Consider the following 24,413-nt stretch of genomic DNA (forward strand, 5'->3'; position numbering starts at 1 on the left):
AGTGTGAAGGCCAGAGGGGAAACGGGATCCCGAGCACACCCCAGGGCGAGCCATAGCGGACATGTGGACATGTACATCTGAAATCGCGAGACATAAGAACCAACCATGACCAAATCTATCTCTATCTCATTCCCGATGCGGATGCGAATGCTCATCCAGGACGTAGATGTACTCTAAAATTTGCATCTGTCGTTCCATTGCAGTCAAGCCGGATCCCGGCGGAGTGTGTTTCGCGAGTTCCTACAGTAGTACAGTATGGGAAGAAGCTGGCGCTCTTAGTACTATTGATTGTATCAAAAAGATCTCTCGTAGCACATATGTTTAACTTCCCAACTCCAGGTCAGATCACTTGCCATAGTCCACGACCGTGACTCGAATCATTGGAAATTCACTTCAGTTCACTTTCTTTTCATCGTGGCTAAGGTGCATAATAAGAAGACTATGGACAGATTCATTTCCTTTCCCTTGCCTGGTATATTGTATCTATTAGGATGGCTTCTCTGTTGTTATGCTTCTCTCGTAAGGCCAAAAGCCAGCCGGAGCGTGGCTACCTGTATCCATTCAAGATAGACTTTGCTCGAACAGATCGGACACTCCCAATAGATTCAGTGGTGGCGCTTCCCGCTGAGAAACCCACCAAAAGCTGGCTGGAGCACTAGCCCGGGGCATTCGCTCAAATGTATGTTACCAGCATGGTACAGTCTGAAGGAAGTTGAAAACCTGAGTGCTGAGCCATCGTGGCCGATGGACTGAGATCGTATGTAGACACGGTGTCGGTGGGGCTAGTAATCGTACAGTCGAGACCAGCCCATCTTGATTTGTTATATTCGCAACGAGGTAGATGAATATGCCCATCATTGGCACAATCTTTCCAAGAAGAAAGTTGCATTGGTCGCAGCATCGGCCCCTGAGGAACATTATTGAACATCACCGTCTCGAGTGGACGAAAGGGAGGCGGGCAGAAACGGAGAGATCTGCCAGCCATGGCCGGAATCGCGTCAACCTGAGCTGGGTCTGCGTCAAATTTAAGAGGCCACTGCGAAGCCACAATTGGAATGCTGGAGGCAAAAGTTGGCAGAGTTGTAGCTTGACACTGGTTGCGAGGAACGTGATTTGGATGAGATTTGCTCCATTGACATTGCTCCAAATTTCGCATTTTCTCGACAACGTTGGCCAGGCTCATGGACAATGTTTGCTCATTTCTCTCACATCTGTTCAACTTGGAACGAAGCTTTTTGATGCTCTTCTGAGTGCGCTTGACAAAATCCGGGGAATCATGGACCATGGATGTCTCGAACTCTGCCTCGGCCTTGCTCAATTTTGCTGCTAGAGTCGTTTTTCGTCGTTCCTCTTTTTCTAATGTTTGGATCAGATACAATCGCTCTTGCTGCAGCACTGAGTGTTGTTCTGTGCAAAGTACAGGTTGTGCCGTGGTGAATGGACCACCGCCATTCAATGGTAACCCCATCATTCTGCGTGTGGACTGCTTTGGTACTGCAGGCATAAATTGAGCGGTAGAAGTCCTGACCCGAGAACATCATATAAAATACGGGATCAGTTGGCGTGGCCTTGTGTGAAGGCTGGTGTTTGGCCAGCAGCGGCAACAAAGAAACAGGGCAAGCCAATTGTACCAGACGCCAACAAAGACGACGACATGAAGATGATGCATGAGTTCAACAAAGAACTTGGGCCGTCGCCGCCAAACAAGCCGTATGTAGTTCTTTGTTCTCACCTGCGTGAGGTTGTTTTGAATTCATATATTCCATCCACCGTGACGAGCAGGTTCCACAAACCTCCAAAGACCGGCCTCACGAGCCGCTTTCTCAACGACACTAACCTCATCGTGCGTTACAGCTCGGTTGATCTCTGCATATCGTTTTTCGGAATCTTTGGATCCTCTTTTGGGCTTTCCAACGTGTGCATCCGGATGGTATTGTTCCATGATGTTGACAAAAACGTCCTTCCCAAGTGTCTGAGCCAGCCATTTCATGATCTGTACGCCTTCTTCCTCTTTACCCGGCATGACCAGGTGGCGCACCAGGACACCCTTCTTGGCGATTCCATCCGGAGTAAAGCATAGATCACCAACCTGCCGATGCATTTCCTGGATACTTTCCTTGGCGACATCGGCATAATTATCGGCCTTGAGCAACCGTTTGCTTGTCTCATTGTTCCAGACCTTAAAGTCCGGCAGGTATATGTCGACCAAGCCATCCATAAGCTTGAGGCTTTCTAAGCTATCAAAAGAACTCGTGTTGTACACGATAGGGATGTTGAGCCCCATTTCCCGAGCCGTCAAGATCGCCAGAGCCACTTGTGGAACCACATGCTCGGGTGTGACAAAGTTGATATTGTGTACCTTGCCCACCTCTTGTAACTTCAACATCCACTCGGCGAGTTCCTCGGGCGTCAGGTCGAATCCGACCTTTTGGTGCGAAATGTCGTAGTTCTGACAAAAGACGCAGCGCATATTGCATCCGCTGAAGAAGACAGAGCCCGATCCATTGTGGCCCTGAAGACAAGGCTCCTCGCCGAAATGGGGCGCAATCGTTGACACTTTGACAGTCTCCGCTCCAATCAGGCATTGTCCGGTGGTCTCGTAGCGGTTCACGTTGCAGAGTCGAGGACAGAGGTTACATTGTCGAAGGTGGGCGTAGGCCGCGGAGCGCTTCTTCGCGGCTTCGGTCGAGGTGATAAGATGGTACCTAGGGATGTAATCGTCGAGTAAGAACGGAGGAGCCAGATGAAGCCCACGTCGGGCGGATCTGCCTAGATGAGCGGCCGAGCCACGACTGAATGTCCGCGGCTGTTTCGCGAGGGTACTAGCTACGAGTGATCTGAGCATGGTGTCGATGCATTTGGAGATGCAACATTCTCACTGTCATCATGAGATGATGACAATGGTTTGTTATTTAATAGAACAATACCGAGTAATGTGGTAATTGTTGTAGATGGACATGGATGAAAGCAGAAACATCGAGCCCACGATTGGCTGCCGCAAGACGACGTCATTCGAGCACCGGTGAGTGGCATGTGCCGCCCGAGACCCGGGGGGCGGCGGAACCGGAGATAGCAACTCCGACATCAGGTCAGTTTATTAGTGGCAGAAAACTAAGCGGAATTGAAGAAATATCAACAACAATTAAATATACCGGGTAGTTATACATTGTACCTCTGTCCAGTCTTCAGCCTCGAGATACTTTCACCTTCAAAGGTCATCCATCGGTGGCTGTCCTCTCTCCTCCCAGGTACAACAGCTACCATGCGTGCCATAATAGCAGGCCCAGTGACTCTTCTCCTAATCCTACGAGCATATACCCGCCAATCCCTAACACCGCTGGGCATACTCGCAGCAGGCTTGACGGCGACGATCCACGCCCTCCATCCCTCAGCGATTCCATTCACTCTCCTATGCACATTTTTCCTGCTCGGGACGAGCGCCACAAAAGTCAAGCACGATGTCAAAGCCACGCTCACCATGTCGAGTAGCGGCCACGCGGGCGGTGAGGGTCCCAGAACCAGCATCCAAGTATTTGCCAACAGCGGATGTGCCACCCTGTTGGTCTTGTTGCACGTTTGGTTTTATGGAATCGACTCGCAAAAATCGACATGTTTTGGTGGTGCGGGATCCCAATCCGACAAGACGGCCGATCTCTTGCTACTGGGTATCATGAGCAATTATGCGGCCGTGGCAGCAGACACACTGTCGAGCGAGTTGGGAATCTTGTCCAAGAGCAGACCGATCCTCATCACGACTCTCCGCTCTGTCCCTCCGGGTACCAACGGTGGAGTGAGCGGCGCCGGTCTGCTGGCCGGTATTGGAGGCAGCGCAGCCATATCAGCAACGAGCGTCCTGTTGCTCAATTTCTGTGAAAAGAGTCCCTTGGGGCCGTGGCAGTCTTTCATCCTCCTGACTGCTCTGGGTACGGTCGGTACACTGGTTGACTCGCTTCTCGGTGCTTTCCTGCAGGCATCTGTGGTTGATCGGCGGTCGGGGAAAATTGTCGAAGGGCCTGGTGGGGTGAGGGTGTTGACGAAGCCTCACCAGACCTCTCCTGCCGGCGGCCTGAACCATGAACTGAAACAGAGCGACGGAACAAAACAAGGAGATGAAAGCAGAATCATTGACTCTGGTCATGATATTTTGGACAACAACCAGGTAAATCTCCTGATGGCTTCAATCATGAGCGTGGCAGGAATTTTTGCAGGGCAACTCATATTAAATTGATAGAGATACCCTTGTGGTGTAATTACTTTCACATTTCTCAATAGACTATCACAGCACAATATTCCATCTATAGATTACATTGTGATAAGCTATCCAACCGAGAATCGGTCGCGCCGGTCGCGCCAGCCCTTCCGATATAATTCATTCTTGATTATCTGCTTAACGCGGGTATCGTAGAGCATCCACTTCATCAACAGATCATCCAAGATTTCCGTTCCATAAACGCCAAATAGTTTTCCCCATACCCTCCAGACCCACTCCGTTCCAAAGTCGTTTCGGCATTGAAAAGAGATCAGAGAAAAAGCAAAGCAGCAGGAATTGCTAGTAGGCAACGTCGTAACGGTTGCGGGGGTGACATATTCTTCTCAGTGGAAGCAGAGGTCGCGGAGGCTGATGGCGAGGTATTTTTGGCAGAGGCGCCAGTCGCAGATATTGACCCTGAGAAGCTCCCAGCATCCGAAGATGACGCCGCCGTCGGGACAATGGTGGTAGATGGCAGCCCAACTCCGCCAGGTCCAAACGACACACTTTGGCTGCCTATGGTGGTCTTCACTTGAGGAGCATCAGATCCGATGCGATATGTGGTGCCAGAGACCACAGCCTCGCTGCTGTCCACAGAGAGGGTCAGCCCTGCTGCGGTATACATAACAAACGGTGCTCGAGCAATGCCACCCGGACCTAAAGTGATACTGGGCAGTCCCACTCCGTCTGGGCCTACCGAGACAGTCGTGCCGTCCACGATGATGGTGGTCGCGTGAGCATTTTGACCAATCCTGTACGTGGTCTCCGAAATCACTGCGAAAGTTGGGCCAATGGTAAAGGTCAAATCTCCCACAGCAGTCACAACGGTGGCTGTCGGTGAAGGGGTAGCTGTTCCTGCTTCTTGTTGAGCTGTCGAAATGGGAATGGTTGTTCCTGGCGCGACGACCTCCGAGGGTCTGACAGTAAATGCTGCTCCATTGGCTTCTATAGTGGTGGGAGCGGAAGTCGGAATCGCAACGGAATGGCTTCCAATGACGACGGTAGAAGGGAAAATGAAGATAGGAACGTTGTTTATCGTGGTGGAAAATGGCCGCGCAGGAGGAATGCCAGTTGCCGATGCGGTCACAAAGGGCGAGTTTATAATCGAGGCGATGATATTGCCCAGTTTGGTGGTGCCCGCAGGGACTGGAGCAGCAGTACTTGGAATTGATGCACCGTTGCCGTTGGATGACGCCAGAGTGCCATCATTAGCAGTTGACACTGGGGTTGGTCCATCAACACGCCCCGACTGGGGTGAAGCAGCTCCGGCTGGTGGGTTCTGGTTACCATCCGAGTCTCCTCCGCCGCTATTATTGTCGACGCCGTTGTTGTTGTTGTTGCTGCCTCCGTTGTTGGTGCTGCCTCCGTTGTTGGTGCTGCCTCCGTTGTTGGTGCTGCCTCCGTTGTTGGTGCTGCCTCCGTTGTTGTTATTGTCGCCTCCGCCGTTGTTACCGTCACTTCCATTGTTGTTGCTGTCTCCACTGTCGCTGGAGCCTCCGCTGTCGCCTCCGTTCCCGCTATTGTTGTTGCCTCCGCTGTTACCACCACCTCCATTATTGTTGCCTCCGCTGTTATTGTTATTATTGCCGCTGTCCCCACCACCACTTCCTGCAGAGTTAATGCCGGTATTCCCGGAAGGACTTGACGGGGGCTGGGTTGTCGACTGGAAATTGAAGTCCGGCGGAGCGGATGGAGGCGCAACAACCGGCACCGGGGTCTTCTTGGTGACAATGACTGTGCTCGTATAAGCAACGCTGGTATATACAGATGCTCCTGGTTGGAAAGACTCCAATGGTGATGGTGCATGTGTAGAAGCCGATGCCGGTGCCGATAGCGACAGAATCGGAGGTCTAGGCAGAGGCGAAGCCGCAGGCGCACCCGGAGGCAGAGGGGAGGCGGTAGCATTCAGACTCATGGTCATAGGAGCAGTGCTCCCTTCCGTCGATTCGTCAGTAAGAATTTGTGAAATACTAGTAGAGATGACATTAGGATCGATTGTCCCTAGCAAGGGCATGATGGTGGCTTCACAAGCCGGTAACGGCGTAATCAGGGTAGGCGTGTCTGTCACGGAGACGTTGCTGGCTGTGACCGTTACCGTATAGCCTTCGGTGACGGTCAGATATACGGTGGGAGGGACCGATCCATAGTAGGTGACTGAACCGGTACATGTTGAAGAGTCTGTGGATGTGTCGGTATATAATGCAGTAGTAGAAATGTTTGTCGAGTCAAATGTCATGGAGCCGCCCGGCGTGGACGATTCTATAGTAGGAAAGGAGGAGGTTGTGACAGTGCTTGTGTTCGCGAAGAATTTTGGAATGGTTGTGTTGGTGAATAGTCGAGCATTTCCGACGAATCTTGGAAGAAGCCTTCTGTCCCATGTCGGCACCTGCGCATGAGCGAGGGCGGTAGTTAAGGACACAAGAGACCAGATTATGTGCATATCCGTTTAGGTGAACATACGTTGTTCCTCCCCTTTAGTCGGACTCAAAAATCCCGCAATCAAGAAATATTGTATAAAACGAGCGACCGCGCGAATGCGCATCAAGAAAACCACTTCAGTTCTTCATGACCCGATACCGAGAGCGAATGTTGGCCAACGCCGGTCCAGGACGGGCAGGATAATGAGAACGTTGAGTTCGACGCGTGGGCGACAGCAGGAACTCGAGGGACATTTACCGATCTGAGGTCGGGAGGACTCGAGGCAGGGATGGAGTGTGTTAAAAGGCACGAGAAGTCCTGTCAAGACAGCAGACACCGCGCCCAGTGTTGGACCCAGTATTTCGACGCAAACCACAATTGCTAGGTATTTGTACACCCCGAACTGAGAAGTAGGTCAACTACGAACTTGGTTGGCCCAGCTGAAACAAATCGGACGGAAAAGACGTCGGGCTGTCGAAGGGGAGGCCCGCTGGGACGTGGAGTGGCAGCGGGCTGGCAGCAAGGGAGACCTTGAGAAAAATAAGAACTAGGTTCAGGCTGTAGGAAAGGAGCCAACAAAAGGCCACGAGGCGGAGACAGCACACGGTCAGTGCAGGTATACAACGCTGTACAACATTGTAGGTGGTGGTGGTGGGTGGCAGGGATGTTTCGAGGCAGAGCTCCGGCCATCCGCTAGTGATCTGAGGTCGTCATCCAATTCATCAAGCTCAAGCTGTGGAAAAATAGTAATCCATCTCCACCCCAGACACCTGTCGCTAGGCTTTAGCGATCGAGGGTCCAGCCAGCCGGATGGAGCAGCTAAAATCAAAGATTAACCGGTGGGCGGTGAATTTGATGATGTCCCCTGCAGTGCAGTGCGCGAGGTACCAGGGGCACCCGCCAGACTGCGTTGGCACTGCATTGGCAGGCCCAGGGTCGCCTTGGCTGGGTACTCGTCACCTTGAGGCTTTATCATGCCACCTAGAACTTGGGTGTTCGACCACCAGAGTGCGACCTGATTACTACCTGCAGATTTGTAGGTCGTTCACGCATGGCTTTGGTGCTGGCCGACTACCGTAGCCACTCAACCTGGAAGACGCGAAACATCATGCTTGGAGGCAGTGAGAGCCTTGCTAGTGCTGACTACCTTACCCAGATACGTACCTATAGGTAGGTAGTCCTGCGTCTTTCGCCTACCAGCCCCCGGCCTCTGCAGTCTGTTATGCAGCTTGCCGTTTCACCCAAAGCTTCCATACTCCAATGCCTGAACAGCATTTGCTGATGTCGATGCCGCACCTGAGACATGCGACTGTCATGCCAGAATTCTGTCCGAATCATTAATACCCCCATGCTCTCTTTTTTCCCCCCAGTGACACAGATTGCCAATGTTCATTTATACTCAGAAATTTCAAGCAGTGATATCAAATTGCCTAGATACTGTATGCGAGCGAAGTTGCGACAATGACACGACTGTCAGTCGGAAACCGTGAGGTGCAAGCTCCCCGAGCATCTCCCGTGATATGGTAGGTATTTCTAGAGACAGCCTGTATGGAGCCGGCTCCAGGAGATAGGCGCGAAAGACGTAGGTGGTTATCTAAGGTAGGTACATGCTCAAGATCGCGAATAACAGGACGGCCCTCTAGTATTCCAGATAGGAAGTGCGGCTTGGAAAGTCAACCCTCGTTGGTCGGGGCTTCATTGCCTTCAGGACAGCATCTGGGGGGTCGTTCAAGTTAGACGCGTTGCTCGGAGTAGTGCCAAAGGAGAAAAATCAGCACTGCAGTACTACGAGGCGAGGAGGAAAGTTGTGGACTGCAGTGTGACTGTCGTACAATCATAGGTAGACCTAAATCCCACCAGGAGGACCCGTGAAGGCCTGCGATATATATCAGGCTGCAGCCTCTGTATCAACAACGTTGCCTTACACCGGTAGGGAGGCATGTCGAGCTCGCTAAGAGGAAGAGATGTCTCTACAACTTGAACATTATAGTTGTAGGCCAGATCCCAATTCCTTATGGGCACCCACATGCAGTGCCTGTGCCTGTGGGGTTGTTCCTGCAGCCTGGAAAAAGCCGAACCCTGAAGCTGTCGTGGCCTCCAATTGAAGTCGCAAGCACCCACGGTCTGTGCTGAACTTTGGACTGTAGTTGTAGTCCAGTAGTGGGTGCTTGACTGGGGACATCGTACGCATGTCCCCCTTCAAGTTCTGACAACCCCGTCTACTTCTCCGATATTCGCGGCATCCGACAATTCACACATTCTCTTTCTCTGTTTGTCAATCGTACATCTATAACGCTGTACAGTATCGTCCAATATTCTGATCTCCCTTATTTACCGGAATCAAGTCCTGGTCAATTGGACATCCCGCTCGCTCCTTGCGCTTATCCTGACATCAGTCTTGCGTCTATCCCGCGCTCAAGCCCACAACGCGACTGCCGCCGACTAGTTTGCCGGACCTTGAAGTCCTTGATATGCCTATGGCCGTCCCGCGCCGGTGAAATCGCATCAACATGCGTCTCCTCGATGGGGTCTATCCATCGCTGGTCCTTCGTTTATTTAATTGCCACCTACTGATCGCAATCACCCATGTTTTGCGACCTTGCTTCGCCGCGTACGCATCTTCCGAGCCTTTCGTTGCGACGACGAGCACTGATTTCTTCGGGTACGATGGCTCATGGTCCGCCGTCACTATCCGTGTTGGCACACCGGAACAGTGGTTATATGTCCTTCCGAGCACACTTAGTCAAGAGACGTGGGTGATAGGACCAGCTGGCTGCGATGGAACCACCACTTGCGAGTCCAAAAGAGGAGGTTTATTCTTCGCAAATGAATCATCCACGTTTCAGCCTATTGGCTTCTACGACCTAAACTTCGACTCTCAGCTTGGGAACGCGGGATACGGGAACTACGGGCTGGACACGTTGTGTCTCGATGATACGACTTCAGTTTCTGACCAGATTATTGCGGTAGTCAATTCGACTGAGCAATGGATCGGAAGCCTGGGACTTGGGGTTCAAGAAACACGATTCAATGGCACGTCGAATTATTTGCCCTTGCTTTCCAGCCTGGCTCAAGATAGGATCCTGATACCCAGCCATAGCTATGGCTACACTGCTGGAGCTTCTTATCGTAAGTCTTCACAAGCTAATGGCGTGTTCTGCTCTGACAAGAAATTCCAGGCTTGAAATCTGTCCCGGCTTCACTAATCTTTGGAGGCGTGGACACAAATCGCTTCACGCCCAACAGTTTCACCTTCTCCTTGAGCTCTGACTACGCGCCCGTCGTCGCCATCACTTCCATTGATGTCTACTCTGGAGGGATCGACATACCGGACGCATGGGACTCCAATCCCCAGACGCTCCTTAATAGCTCCCAGGCTGCCTTGTTCACAATCGACTCCTCGACTCCTTTCTTATGGTTGCCGGAGACAGTCTGTGATGCTTTTGAATCTGCTTTGAATCTGACATATGATGATGATTTGCAACTCTACGTTTTCCCCAACGATAGTACTTCATCACCCGAAGCTCTTGCAGCTCTGAATTTGACTTTCAGCTTCACGCTTGCTGAGCTGCCAAACTCACCTGAGGGTATCACATTCAAGTTACCGTACGACGCCTTTAATCTTCAGCTCTCTTACCCTTTTCCGAACCTCGACGCAAACTTCACGTCACCAGCCACGAATTATTTCCCTCTACGAAGAGCTGCAAACTCGAGCCAGTATACCATTGGACGTGCTTTTCTACAGGAAACCTATCTGACAGTCGACTATGAGCGCAACAACTTCTCCGTCTCACAGGCCGTCTTCACATCAGATGCGGTCAGCCATGTCAACCTCAGCGCCATTGTAGCTCCTGACAATAGCAAATGGCCCGTGCCTGAAAGTGGCGGGGAATCTGGAGGCCAATATGGCGGTCTCTCCACTGGAGCGAAGGCAGGAATCGGGGTGGGCGTTGCTGGCGGAGTTCTAACAATCGCGGTCCTCCTCTGGCTCTTCTGCTTCCGCCGAAAGAATGCCAAAGAAGCGGTGTCGACTGAGAAGCCCAAGCGGCGGGGAATCCTCGCCAGATTGAACCGATCGCTAGGTTCGAAGACATCGGTCTCTGAGCTGCTTGGTGACAAGCGCCATCCCACAGAAGTGCCCGCAGATTCATCCGTTACTCGATTCGAACTTTCGGGAGATACGCCAGCGGAAATGCCAGCTGCACCAGTGTCGCCGAGTTTCTTCGCAAGTACCCAGACTGGCTCTCGGGGCTCGAGGAACTCCACGCGACAACCAGCAGAGCTCGAGCACCGCGACTCGACAACGAAGGGCGATGACCTAGCTGTCAGTGAGCGGTCAAGGTCTCCCGCACCCCCGTACTCTCCAGCTGCGGCCAACAACCATCCTTTCAGCAACGGTATCAGTCCGTACAGTGCCAGCAATAGCCATGGCCTTGGGACACATTCTTCTGGAGAGCAGGGTATCAGCCCAGTTGGTGCTGGCAGCGGCGGTCATTCAATGGGCTCGAGCAATAGCAACAACCGGAGTTTGCCGAGTCCTGTATCTCCCGATGATATGCACAGAACTCGAGGACCGAGCTTACGCGACTCGCAGACAAGCCCATCGCGAACTGATAGTCTCTTAGTTCCGCGGCTGAATGGTCGGCCGCCGTCTCGCTCACCTAGCACCGGAAGCCGGTTTCGAGAAGAAGGACTAGGCGGGTCGGGAGAAGAGCAGACTACTACGCCCCCAAGAACTGGACAACAAGGAGCACGGTTCAGCTGGGAACAGTAAGCCGCCTCTGACGACTTCTGGCGTCGTTGCTTATGTTTTGATGATGTCGAATGACTTCAAACATTTTCCTCGTGGTCGGGTTGTGCTGGAGGTCTAGCCCAAAAGCCCTTTGCGTGATCGCCTCTTCTTGATTTCAGCGTGTATAAAGGAATATTATGAACGTGTTAAATAGTGATCTTAATTGCTCCGGAGGATCATTTATGTTTCTCCTTCAATTCACTGATCAATACTACAATGTTGTAGTTGTGTACCTAGGTAATAGTGGGCTGTTGGATGCCGCTCTTCTCGGTCAAGCACACAAATGTCTTGGTGCCCCGACGAAGTTTGACTCGGGCGGAGCATTGAAACTCATCCTGCCCATCAGCAGGCATCTTGACGTGAGCCGTGCCGCAATCTGGATCCAGATCCAACGAACAGTACCTGCAAGTCCAAGTTGTTTACGCTGTTCTCGAGATCTCCTGAAAGTGTGTCTCCGATCTTCTCCTCCAGGGGTCATGGCCATTTCTACTTCTACTCGGAAAGACACACGGTGAGGCAGCCATGGCGCTCACCAGCTGGAAGGAGTTTCCCTTCTTTGATGCTGCCCAAGTACCTGTTCCCGCTGATGAGGACGGGTCATACGTCTTTGATGTACGTTCACAACCTTGCTGAGCCGTCGCACGCCCTAACTGATGCCACAGAATGATGTCGTGTCATTAGCAACCGGCTTTGGCTCCCTGTTCCTTGGTTCTTCCGACGGCTCTGTCCGTATTCTTTCCCGTGCCCTCAAAGTCGTGCGCAGTTTCCGCGCCGCAGACGCCGTAGATGCTTCAGTCACACATCTGAGACAAATACCCGACACTCCCTTCCTTGTTACTATTTCGGAGAATCTATCCAGCGACCCATTGCTCAAAGTCTGGGCTTTGGACAAGACGGAGAAGAAGACAGGTGCTCCGCGGTGTCTCTGCACAGTAGGAGTCCAGAATGGACGGAGGCAGTTTCCCGTATGAGTTCCACCTTCACACGATTCAACCGACGCTGAAAATCGCAGGTGTCCGCTCTGGTGGTCTTGGACGACTTGAGCCAAGTGGCAGTTGGCTTTGCAAATGGATCCGTCACTGTCATACGCGGAGACTTCGTCCACGATCGAGGAACAAAACAACGGATTGTCTTCGAGTCCGAGGATCCGGTGACAGGATTAGAGGTTAGACAAGGCTCCCTCAAGGTTCTGTATATCGCCACGACAGCGAAAATCTGCAGTCTTATCATTTCGGGCAAAGGCCAGGGTCAACCGGTACGGACGGTCGACAATCGGGGCTGCAATGTCGGTTGTATAACACAAGACCCGGAAACTGGAGATATCGTTGTTGCGCGCGCAGATGCCATATACTACTACGGTCCAAGCGGACGCGGACCCAGCTATGCCTTCGAGGGACCGAAAAAGATTGTGAAAATGTACAAGGACTACGTCGCTGTGGTCTGTCCACCTCGGGTTGCACAGGTATCCAAGTCAAAAACCTTCAGGAAGCTTGGAGGTGACGAGATTGATGAGCTATTCTCTAGCTCTTCCTTTACATTGCTTGACACTGACTTGAAGTTCATCGCACACAACGAGTCGCTACCTGCGCAAGTCAAAGACGTTTTTGCAGGATGGGATGAGCTCTTCTTGTTGACCGTGGATGGAAAGGTAGGTCTCACCGCTCAGGACATCGTGGTCTTTGCGCTAACAGAGATTAGCTATACAAATACCAAGAGAAGACGCTGCAGCAGAAGCTCGAAATTTTGTATGAGCGGAATCTCTACCTTTACGCCATCAACCTGGCACAAAAGGCCGGGGCTGACAAAACACAACAAAATATCATCTTTCGAAAATATGGTGACTACTTGTATCAAAAAGGCGACTACGACACGGCGATGCAGCAGTATCTCAGAGCGATTGAGAACACTGAACCGTCCCAGGTCATTCGACGGTTCCTCGACACTCAAAGAATACACAATCTGATTGATTATCTGGAGGAGTTGCATGAGCATGACAGAGCCACCGCAGATCATACGACGTTGTTGTTGAATTGCTATGCAAAATTGAAGGATACGGACAAATTGGACGCGTTCATACGAACCCCTGGAACGGCCAAGTTTGACCTCGAGACGGCAATTGCGATGTGTCGACAAGGAGGATACTTTGACCAGGCCGCATATCTTGCCACAAAGCATGGCGAGAATGAATTGGTCATCGACATTCTGATAGAAGATTCCAAGAAATATGCGGAAGCATTGCAGTATATCTGGCGTCTTGACCCCTACTTGGCGTATCCGGTGTTGATGAAGTACGCACGCAGCCTGATCGAACACTGTCCAGAAGACACGACCAAGCTTTTCATCGAGTACTACACGGGGCGATATGCTCCAAGGAAAGACGTGCCGGCCGTGTCCGAAGTCCAGGCACAAACCGGTGGAAGTGCTTTCCAGACACTCTCGGCCTTGTGGACCTTACCATTCATGACCCGGTCTTCTACCTCGGAGATGACGGCTCCGGCAAGCCAAGACCAACTGGGCAGCGATGAGGCTTCGGCTCCCGCTGAACAAAAGCCTCCATCTTACACGATACCGAAGCCTCGGACTGCCTTTTCGTGCTTCCTAGCTCATCCATCAGAATTCATCACCTTTCTAGAAGCCTTAATTCTCCAAGAAAATTTGTCCAAGGAGGACAGGTCGGATCTGTCAACCACTTTGTTCGAGATGTACCTAGAGGCCGCGAACACGGCCACGGACAACGCAGAGAAAGAAAAGTGGCAGGTAAAGGCCATCAGCCTGATCGCTGATAATCAAACAGAGTCGTTGGACGAATCCTCCATTGACACGTCAAATGTCCTCCTTCTCTCGTCTCTGTCCAAATTTCCGGCAGGTACGACACTCGTGAGAGAACGGGAAAACTTGTATGCCGATATATTTCGGTCCTATACTTCGGCGAAAGACACCTCTGGCGCGATATCATCACTCAGAAAATACGGATCCAAGGATCCCTCGCTGTACCCGCTTGCCCTTGGCTATTTCTCCTCATCCGCCGATGTCCTAAAGGAACCTGGAGTTAAGGAAGAATTGCAAAATGTTTTGAAGAAGATCGATCAGGAGAATCTCATGGCGCCTCTCCAGGTGGTGAAAGTGCTGTCGCAAGGCGGCGCTGTAACCATGGGTATGGTCAAAGCATACCTGTCGGACAACATATCTAGGGAGCGCAAGGAAATACAGGCCAACCGACGATTAATCGACTCCTACCGGACAGAGACCGCCGCCAAGAAGTCTGAGCTTTCCGATCTCAACTCGAAACCGGTAGTGTTTCAGGCGCGGCGGTGCTCGTCATGCAGTCGAAACCTTACACTGCCCACAGTTCATTTCATGTGTAAGCACTCGTTCCACCAGGAATGCTTGAACAACCCAGGCGCAGGGGTGGAAGGGGATGATCATGTGGAGTGTCCTATTTGCAAACCAGGCAACGACACGATAAGGGCAATCCGACGGCAGCAACTGGAGAGCACCGAGCAACACGACTTGTTCAAAGCAGCGCTGGAAAGGAGTCACCACCGATTCGGCACGGTGGCCGAGTTCTTCGGGCGGGGAGTCATGACCACAGCACCGACAGTAGACTGACCCTCTTTGGACCGTGAAGTGCGCATGCCTCAGGAAAGTCAACAGGGCAAGGCCAACAGACATATTACTATGGCAGTTTTGAACAGGCCTGAGGATGGATGGTTTTCAAGCCCAGAGGGACACGACGGCGACGATGCAGCTACCTCCGGCCAATTCCAGGGCCGCACCCACCTATCGTATGTGCATTGGGACAACCCTACCCTGGTTGCTGTAGTGCGCCCTACCTTCGACCCGGTTCTTCAGCCGCATCCTCCTCACAGCAAGGGCAGCTGCGGCGTACTAGTCCGAAGCTAGTTCGACGGGAGGCGGCGACAGCAAAGTCAGGTCGCCTGGCATCCAGAATAACTTCAGCTTCGTGACTTTTCAGGTATGGGCGAAGCACATTGGCATGATAGCAGCACTTTTACTGTAGGAAGACGCCAGGAGCATTGTAGCAACCGAAAGATAGTGGAGCGGCTGTGACGCCGGTTGCGAAGGGTCCATCACCGCAAACATTGTACAGTGGTAGGGCTGCCATGTGAGAAACCCCAGCGGGGGCACGTATGGCGCGATGGTATCAGCCTGGCACTACAGAAAGACAAATGAACCTCGTGTTTGTCCTTCCTGACGATCGGACTACAATCGCCGGTGGGTGGGTTTGGTCTGACTCGGTGTGGGAATCTGACGGTAGGCTTTTAAAGACTGCTTACAATGGACACCAAGGTTTGCCGGATCTTCAATGGCTCGACAATAAACGACCAAGGGGAGGGACAATGGGATGATCCCTGACCGACGAGGATATCGACAGGGACGCCGGAGCAACGAGCCCGGCAAGCCCAATCACAACCGCTCATCGTGGGTTTGGAGGTTGGGTCTTTTGGCTGTGCATGTGGTGTTGTCGTGCTTGACATGATCTGTGGAGTCTTGGGAACATGTAACAACAATCGACCACGGACAATCCAACTGCAAGCCTCCAATGTACTGCCAGTAAGAAGTCGGATAGTAGTGTAGTTGTAGCTGAGGAGATACGGGAAGGGAGCGGGCTGCAATGGAGCGACATGGTTGATTCCGGTTGCCTCTCACCACCACTGCAATCGACCTGAGGCAGAAGGATCATCACATCCAGGTGTCACTGCGTAATCCCGTCTGACGTCTTGGACCTGCTTCCCTGTCGATGCGTAAGGTAGCCGGACACTACTGAGTAGAAATATACAACATGCCTGTACTTTTGGTTTGTTTTGGCCATCGAGGGTGTTATCATTCTTGTTGTTATCGTCAAAATCAGCCCGTTCCAGGTGTGTCGGCTTTGCAGTTCCAGAGTGGCAAAGGCACGAGAGGGTGGCGAGTAGTTGTACAGCGGTGAGTTTGGATCTATTCGGCGACGGTAGATTGTAATTAGGTACTTGACCCGTGTTGAGTGAGTGGACGAGCGAGTCGAGTCGAGTGGGCGCCGTCTCAGCAAGTCTCAGCGTGCGAGTGGCAGACTCATCAGCGTCAGTCGCAGGCGCAGGCGGCGCAGGCTCAGGTGCAGTTACAGCGGAAGTGGACCGGGGCGGGAGAGACTTGTTGGACTGACTTGCCCAGCGTCTGACCGTCTGTCTAACTGACCTGATCACGCCGCTGCACCGCGCACTACAGCCTATCTGCACCTTACTACACCTGCTACAATACCTACGCTGCACCTACTACACGCCTAATCTTTACGCCTACTAATGATTGAGTAGTACGACCAAACACCACACGGGCAACCTCCACTACGACTCCCACTGCCACTGCCACTGCCACTGCCACCACCAACAATAACACCAATCCGCACCATTGCATACGTCTTTCTGCTCGCTAACAGCGCGACCACCTGAACCTGCTGAATACATTCTCCCGCCGCCCTCACCCTCCTCTGGTTGTGGCTATCGTACCGCTCCCTTTGACCTTGCCGCACCTCGAGACAGCGAGCACATTCTTCTCATTGAAGCCTGCCGATTTCCATCAACAAATGCCACCCCGGCCCTGTCACTTCACCCGCGAACGACTTGGCCCATGACCCTGCATTCTGGTGCAAATTGAAGCCCGACAGGCACGCACTCCGTCCGTAACAACCCTCGGCATCGTCACTCGGCCATCATGGCCGACACCGACCAGGCAATCGCGGAGGTGTACCGCAAAATTGAACGAGAAAAGGCTCTTATCAATGCCGCCACGCACATGCGACAGTCGACCAACAACGCCGCAGTCCAGGCCCGAGTCGACAGCAATATCCGCGATGGGCGAAGGAACATTACCTATCTAGAAGATAAACTCCAAGAATTGCAATTGCGCAAACAAGGCGGTCCCAACGAGGACGGTGCACCTGCACCGCCTGTCCACGGCGGAGCGGGCTATCAGACATCTGCTGCACGCGGCCAGCGGCCCTATCCTGGAGGAAACGCCCCGACTCCTCCTCCCAAAGACCAACGAGGTTACTTCTCCGGCGACAGAGGAGACTATGGAGATCCTGGCGCTGGCGGGTATAGTCAGGGCGGCACAGGCACGATGCCACCACGAGCTCCCTATGGCGACCCTAGACCTTACGAGACGCCCATCCCTAAAGCGCGCCCGAACTTCTCAAAACTAGGTACGTCGCTTCAATGGCCCCAATGCATGCTTGTATTAACATATTGTCGCAGACTTGATTAAATACGATACCCCCTACCTCGGCCCCAAGATCCAACTCATGCTCTCTCAACTCGAATTCAAGCTCTCCGTAGAAAAGCAATACAAGGCAGGCATCGAGAAAATGGTGCGCCTATATCAAGACGAAGGTGACAGGAAAAGCAGATTGGATGCAGAAGGTCGTCGCATAGAAAGCAACCAAAAAGTCCAATTGCTGAAACAGGCCTTGAAGAGGTATATGGATCTGCACGTTGATATTGAGTCCTCAGACGGGGCAGATGGTGAGTAGATGGGCTCGTGCCGCGGTAGTGAGACAAAAGACTGACAGTATGCCCAGATGACAGCCTCAATGCCCCCAACATGCGAAAGCCTCTTACAGGGCATCTGGAAATGCGCATCCACGCCATCAAGGACGTCGATCACGCGGCGTCCTCGCGATTTTCCAGAGGTCCAGAGACATTCGTCATCATGAAAGTCGAGGACAACATCCGAGCCAAAACCCGAGCGACGCGCACCGACAAGTGGACGGAGGAAATACATCACGTGGACATTGACAAAGCCAACGAAATCGAGCTGACCGTCTATGACAAGGCTGGAGATCGACCAACGCCAATTGGGTTTCTCTGGATTCGCATTTCAGACATTGCAGAAGAGATGCGTCGGAAGAAGATTGAATCCGAGTTCCAACAGAATGGCTGGGTATCGGCGGACAAGATGGCCAATGGAGGCAGTACGGGTAAACCGCCAGGCTCCGACTTCCAACCTGCTCCTTTCATGCCTCCAGGTGATTCTGCCGGTGCGGGTTCAGCGGCCGGTTTCCCTCAGCATGCACAACCCATCATGATTGACTCATGGTTCTCATTGGAGCCAGCGGGTAGAATACACCTCACCATGAGTTTCCAGAAGCAGACAGGCGCTAGGCGGCCCTTTGATATCGGCCTCAACAGGCAAGGTGCTGTCCGTCAGAAGAAGGAAGAGGTGCACGAGAAGCAAGGGCATAAGTTCGTCAAGCAACAGTTCTACAATGTCATGCGTTGCGCGCTTTGCGGCGAGTTTCTCAAATACTCGGCTGGCATGCAGTGCGCAGACTGCAAATACACGTGCCACACCAAGTGTTATCCCAAGGTGGTCACCAAATGCATCAGCAAGGCCAACTACGAGACGGACCCGGACGAAGAGAAAATCAACCATCGTATCCCGCATCGTTTCGACAACTTTTCCAACATTGGCGCGAATTGGTGTTGTCATTGTGGCTACCTGTTGCCGCTGGGACGGCGCAATGCAAAGAGATGCTCCGAGTGTGGTCTCACATGCCATGCTCATTGCCAGCATCTGGTGCCGGACTTTTGCGGCATGTCCATGATTGTTGCTAATGAGATTCTGGAGACCATCCAGAGAACTAAGCACCACAACAAGTCCTCTTCCGTTAGTTCTGGAATGAGCGGCAGAACGTTGCGACCCAACTCTGGCAGGCCGGGACCCGCCTCTCCTACCCAGAGTTACACCTCCGATGCGGCGTCATTGACACCGCAGATATCCAACCAATCCTACGATTACCATCCCGAACAAACAAAACCCTCGCCCGCGGCCAAGAGCGCGGCACAGAACTTGATGTACAATCATCCCCAACAAGCACAGTCACAACAGCCACAACGACCGATCCCTCACCGACCAGTATCGGCGACAGCCATTCAAGCGGCTGCCGCCGCCACCAGTCGGCCTCCCTCGCAGCCGTACGGTCACGGCGCCTCGGATTATGGTCCGCAAAAAGTGGCTGTTGATCGGTACGCCAATGCACGGCCACCGGCCCCCGAGGCCCAGCCGCCGCACGCCTCCTATGATCCCCGCGCTTATCAACAGTACGATCGACAGCCGATGCAACAGCAGCAGCAACAACCACCGCAAATGCAACACCAACCACCACAACAAGCCGTGGTGCCACAGCAGAGACCGCAACAAGTCCAGCCCAGTTATGCGCCTGCTCCGGCCAAACCAGCGCCATCACAGCAACAACAGCAGCAGCAACAACAACAACAGCAAGTTGCTACACCGGTGTCGGGACGGGGCTCGGGGCCTCGCATCGGCCTTGACCACTTCAACTTCCTCGCCGTGTTGGGTAAAGGTAACTTCGGGAAAGTCATGCTTGCCGAGGCCAAAAGCTCCAAGAAGCTCTACGCAATCAAGGTGCTGAAGAAGGAATTCATTATTGAAAACGACGAAGTTGAATCCACCAAATCGGAGAAACGGGTGTTCCTGATCGCCAACAAAGAAAGACATCCGTTCCTGCTCAATTTGCATGCCTGCTTTCAGACCGAAACAAGAGTGTATTTTGTCATGGAGTACATTTCTGGTGGCGACCTGATGCTGCACATCCAGCGGGGACAGTTTGGCCTTAAGCGAGCTCAGTTCTATGCCGCCGAGGTATGCCTGGCACTCAAGTACTTCCACGAGAACGGCGTCATTTACCGAGATTTGAAGCTGGACAACATCCTGTTGACATTGGATGGCCACATCAAGATTGCCGATTATGGTCTGTGTAAGGAGGACATGTGGTACGGATCTACGACGTCGACTTTCTGCGGAACTCCCGAGTTCATGGCGCCCGAAATCCTCTTGGACAAGAAATATGGTCGTGCAGTGGATTGGTGGGCTTTCGGAGTGCTCATCTACCAGATGCTTCTTCAGCAGTCACCATTCCGCGGCGAAGACGAGGACGAGATCTACGACGCGATTCTGGCCGACGAACCTTTGTATCCCATCCATATGCCCCGTGACAGCGTGTCCATTTTGCAGAAGCTTTTGACGAGAGAGCCCGAAATGCGTCTGGGAAGTGGGCCTGGTGATGCCCAGGAAGTCATGAGCCATGCCTTTTTCAAGGGTATCAATTGGGACGATATCTACCACAAGCGCGTGCCCACGCCGTTCAAACCTACCATCAAGAACGAGAAGGATACGAGCAACTTCGACCAGGAATTCACGAGCGTGACTCCTGTCTTAACCCCGGTGCAGAGTGGTAAGTTGTGGCATGTTTCAAAAAATTGGTCAGTACTGAAAGCTAATCTTTGTTTGCGTTGCAGTTCTGTCACCGGCCCATCAAGAAGAATTCAGAGGCTTTTCGTATTCGGCCGATTTCATTTAGGAAAAGAAGAAGAAGCTATGCTTGCAAACTTGAGGCAACGTAAAGGGCTCCTAGTCGCACCGATTGTAAGGTGGTTGGATCACAACAGAAAAGAATTCCCAACCACCGCTTTGCTCCTGCATGACCATCTGAGGTGTTGTGGTAGGAGCGATCGATGTGTTTGTCTGTGTCCGTGACTGATACATACCGCGTACTCGAGTCGGCCAATGGAGGTTAGGCCAGGAGAATTAGCTGCAACCATACTATCCCATCGCACCGAACCTGGCGAGTGTACAGTACACAATCTACTTTGTATGGCAGTGCGGCGCAGTGGGCCCAACAGAAAAACTGCCTTAAGAATTGAAGGGGCGAGACGATTTGTACAGAGATGTTGCTGGGCTTTCCTAGGTCTGTTGCAAAGTGTTCCTCCTTGAAAGATCGAGTCTACTATAGGGATTGGAGGATTGATTACGTGGAGGGAAGAACCAGTTTGGACCAAGAAGAACGAAGTAGGAACGAAATTGAAGACACAAGTACGAGGGAACGAACAAATGATGTGGTGCTTGGAGAGGAGAGAATCCCGATTCTCCGTGACTGATGAAGGAGATTGTTTGGATGATAATCTATTCTGGTGAGAGTCGAGTCGAGTCGAGTGTTCAAGGGAGTGAGGAAGAGCGAACAAAAAAGCGTGCGGTGTGTATTCCGTTGTTGTTAGAGTGGCCAGCATGAGAGAGTAGGCAAGCAAGAAAGCAAGTCCATGCAATGCAAAAGTCTGAATGATTCTTTCACATTCATTTCTAGCATACAGCCACCTACCTACCTAGGTGACACCTAGCCACCACCTGATCACTTCATCATTGGAGAATGGAAATTGAATCTGGCCCCCTGCAGGAACCCGACAGTTGAGCCTGAGCTGGTGCTGGATGGAGACGGATGAATTAAATAATTTGCGCTCGACGAAATCACTCGACGTAAGCTCTCGGCGTCACTCTCATCGGGAATACTAGAACTCTGTGCGGCTAACCGGCGGAAGATATCCTGCAGTTCGTTGTTGAGAGGTGCAATGGTGGCCAGGTACTGTTTAGCCACGTCGTCGTAGCGGCCACAAAATTCGAGCACATCTATACAAATGGCAGTAGCTGCGAGATCGTCTTCGACCGTGGTGGTCGTCTCAATCTCACCACTGTTTGGCTGCTGGTATAGGAGACGGTTGGCGGAGAAGTAAAGCAAAACATTGGCCGTGCAGTAGGACGTATTGATAAACATCCAACACTTGCTCAGAACCAGCCCCTGCGACTGGGCAATCTTGAGGATCCTGCCGACCTGCCTCGCCGACCATAGACAGGGATCAAGGAACTCTTGGGCGGTAATGAAGGCTTTTTCGGCTTCGGCTTTGGCTTCGGCTTGAGAAGTGTGAGCCAATGCCACCAATTCCGACCGGTAGAGTAGCATGAGAGTGTGCATGAACAGCAGATGGACCAAGAAAACTGCACGGATGTTCTTGTCGGTTTCCACGCCGTCAACCAGATGTGCCAGTTTCATAAAGTCGGGCAGGTTCAGGAGCCACTCCTCCAGTCGGCTCCTGTACATGGCCAATGTCTCTCTCGTCACAATGGCGCATTTGGCGTGATGGACATCGCGCATGATCAGCGCCGACAGAACGGCCGCCTTCGTCATCTCATTCTGGACAATGTCTATTGTCAAGCCACTGGTTCCAAGCTCGAAAAGAAGCGGGGACTGGGTCTCGCCTGAACTGAGGGCTTCCGGCATATGACCCGTCGTGGCGGATATCCAACAATCCAAAAAGACCAGGCTGCTGACGATCCTCTTCCATGGCGAGGAATCCGATATTCTTGAACGGTCGTCCACTATGCCGTGGGCTCGAGCTATGCGAAGTCCACTTTCTGCGTACGTCAATGCACTGATGCGTTTCTCGAATGTAAAGTACATGCATAACAGGGCCATGACCCGCACAGCAGCGACACCGGACGCCTCGATGCAGTCATCGAGCGTGACTTTGACGATGGAGAGGAAAGCCGTCCTTGTCGCATCGTCAAAGTGCTCGGGATAGTACTGGCAGCCAGTGGCGGCGACGGCGCTCAATTGACAGAGTGCCACTGTCGGTGAAATCGATTGCTCCGCGGACAAGGACTCGGAGTAGGCGATGTCGAAAAGTGATGAGCGCTCCTCTTCGCTGAAATAGTTGAATAATATAGCTGAGCCATCCAGAAAGCAGCGAACAGCCTCCTCTAAAACATGGCGAGGCGGCCTTAGCAGGTTCTCGACCATTTGGGCATGATTGGCGGCCCAGTCGGGCAGCGGCTTTCGACTTGTACAACCATCATATGGGCCGGTGGATGTATTTGGATTTGCTTTATGCTGAGGAGGATTGCTTTGTGGTGTCAGCTCATGCGAGTCGGTACCTGAAGAACTCTCGGACGAAGAACCTGAACGGGTGCTGCGGAGACTGTCTGTGGCTCGTTCAGAGTGGTTTGAGCCGATATCTTTGGCCAAGGCGTAAGTTGGTGAGTCGGATGAGACGACACTCTTGTTGGATGATGGTGTTTCTGACGGCTGCGGCTGTACCAATGGAGCGTCAACGATTTCTTCAGAGACTCCGCCCTTTGCACTCGTCAGAATGCTCTCGTATTGCTCAACCTTGGTGGTGAGGTCCTTGATCAGTCTAACTTGGATCAGCCAAGAGAGCAGAGGAGATGAGATGACCGCCAAACTTACTGCCTAGTCCGTGCGAATCTTGCGAAGCCATACTGGCATTCCAACGACAAGGAAGAACAGCGGCCACAGGCTGGCCGCACGCCATTGCATCGAACCTTCTTCAGGCGACAACCCTCACACGCGTGGGATACACGGAGGCGATGATCGCGTGGTCGAGGCCGCTGGGGCAGCTCTGATCGAGGCGCAAGTGGCCTGGAAGCTGCTTCTGACCGCACCGTTTCTTGCAACATGGTGTTAGGGTCCACGTTGTACAGAAGGCTGTCCGATACTGTAGGGCATAGGCATAACGAGCTGAGGCACTGGGTGTCTTTCAAACATTGCTGGCTTCTCAGGCTCTTGGTGGGGGAAGATCAGCTTAATTAGTAGGAACCGAATATCGTGGAAGCCAGCTTCTCAGCTTCATCAATCAAGGTTCACGTCCCATGAATACTGATGTATACTCGCCGCCCATTCCCCCTGCGCAGCACGTTGACACGAGGTTGAGCATTGCGGAGTTCCACCTCCGGCGCGCTGCGACGGGGTGGCGCACAGAAACAGACCGGGTTGGTCTGTGTTTGCCCTCCAGCGGTCTGGAGCCATGGCATACTCTCGGGATCGAGACTCTGCTGATAAATAACGTTTTCCAGCCGCTCTCATCTGGGTTTCAAGTTCTGCATTCCGCCAAGATGGACTTGACAAGCAAGGGCACCGAAATCGCGAAGCTTTGGCCAAATTAGCGGTATTCCAAGCAGATCTCGGGCACCGCGAGTGGCAATTCGTTGTCATGATTTCTGACCGATCTTGACCTTAGGTACCCGGTTTGCAAGCAAGGTTGTCGATCGGCTACGGGTTCAAGTGTCTTGAGACCATTACAAGTCTTGACT

At 52.5% G+C, this 24,413-nt stretch overlaps 7 protein-coding genes across 7 annotated transcripts; 4 read left to right on the plus strand and 3 right to left on the minus strand.

Annotated features, from left to right (window-relative positions):
* Positions 1–132: 132 nt before the first annotated feature.
* Positions 133–2,948, minus strand: HMPREF1120_07348 (pyruvate formate lyase activating enzyme). Its single transcript, XM_009161570.1, has one exon. The coding sequence runs from the start codon at positions 2,843–2,845 to the stop codon at positions 1,754–1,756; it is 1,092 nt and encodes a 363-aa protein (XP_009159818.1). The 5' UTR covers positions 2,846–2,948; the 3' UTR covers positions 133–1,753.
* Positions 2,949–3,151: 203 nt separating this feature from the next.
* On the minus strand, positions 3,152–7,336 carry HMPREF1120_07349 (uncharacterized protein). Its single transcript, XM_009161571.1, has one exon. The coding sequence runs from the start codon at positions 6,687–6,689 to the stop codon at positions 4,521–4,523; it is 2,169 nt and encodes a 722-aa protein (XP_009159819.1). The 5' UTR covers positions 6,690–7,336; the 3' UTR covers positions 3,152–4,520.
* HMPREF1120_07350 (pyruvate formate lyase activating enzyme) lies at positions 3,263–4,228 on the plus strand (the record flags this gene model as incomplete). Its single annotated transcript, XM_009161572.1, has 1 exon — positions 3,263–4,228. One exon carries the CDS (start codon positions 3,263–3,265, stop codon positions 4,226–4,228), a length of 966 nt encoding a protein of 321 aa, XP_009159820.1.
* A 1,841-nt stretch (positions 7,337–9,177) lies between the features above and the next one.
* On the plus strand, positions 9,178–11,441 carry HMPREF1120_07351 (uncharacterized protein; the record flags this gene model as incomplete). The annotated part of the gene is made up of 2 exons (XM_009161573.1): positions 9,178–9,796; positions 9,847–11,441. The coding sequence occupies 2 exons, from the start codon at positions 9,178–9,180 to the stop codon at positions 11,439–11,441; spliced, it is 2,214 nt and encodes a 737-aa protein (XP_009159821.1).
* Positions 11,442–11,981: 540 nt separating this feature from the next.
* On the plus strand, positions 11,982–15,068 carry HMPREF1120_07352 (uncharacterized protein; the record flags this gene model as incomplete). The annotated part of the gene is made up of 4 exons (XM_009161574.1): positions 11,982–12,071; positions 12,122–12,424; positions 12,472–13,107; positions 13,158–15,068. The coding sequence occupies 4 exons, from the start codon at positions 11,982–11,984 to the stop codon at positions 15,066–15,068; spliced, it is 2,940 nt and encodes a 979-aa protein (XP_009159822.1).
* A 2,100-nt stretch (positions 15,069–17,168) lies between these two features.
* Positions 17,169–20,835, plus strand: HMPREF1120_07353 (classical protein kinase C; the record flags this gene model as incomplete). The annotated part of the gene is made up of 4 exons (XM_009161575.1): positions 17,169–17,658; positions 17,711–17,977; positions 18,034–20,709; positions 20,774–20,835. The coding sequence occupies 4 exons, from the start codon at positions 17,169–17,171 to the stop codon at positions 20,833–20,835; spliced, it is 3,495 nt and encodes a 1,164-aa protein (XP_009159823.1).
* Positions 20,836–21,660: 825 nt separating this feature from the next.
* Positions 21,661–23,780, minus strand: HMPREF1120_07354 (uncharacterized protein; the record flags this gene model as incomplete). The annotated part of the gene is made up of 2 exons (XM_009161576.1): positions 21,661–23,497; positions 23,551–23,780. 2 exons carry the CDS (start codon positions 23,778–23,780, stop codon positions 21,661–21,663), a joined length of 2,067 nt encoding a protein of 688 aa, XP_009159824.1.
* Between the last annotated feature and the right edge of the window lie 633 nt (positions 23,781–24,413).

Source organism: Exophiala dermatitidis (genome assembly GCF_000230625.1).
Source record: "Exophiala dermatitidis NIH/UT8656 unplaced genomic scaffold supercont1.6, whole genome shotgun sequence".
Classification (NCBI taxonomy): Eukaryota; Fungi; Ascomycota; class Eurotiomycetes; order Chaetothyriales; family Herpotrichiellaceae; genus Exophiala; species Exophiala dermatitidis.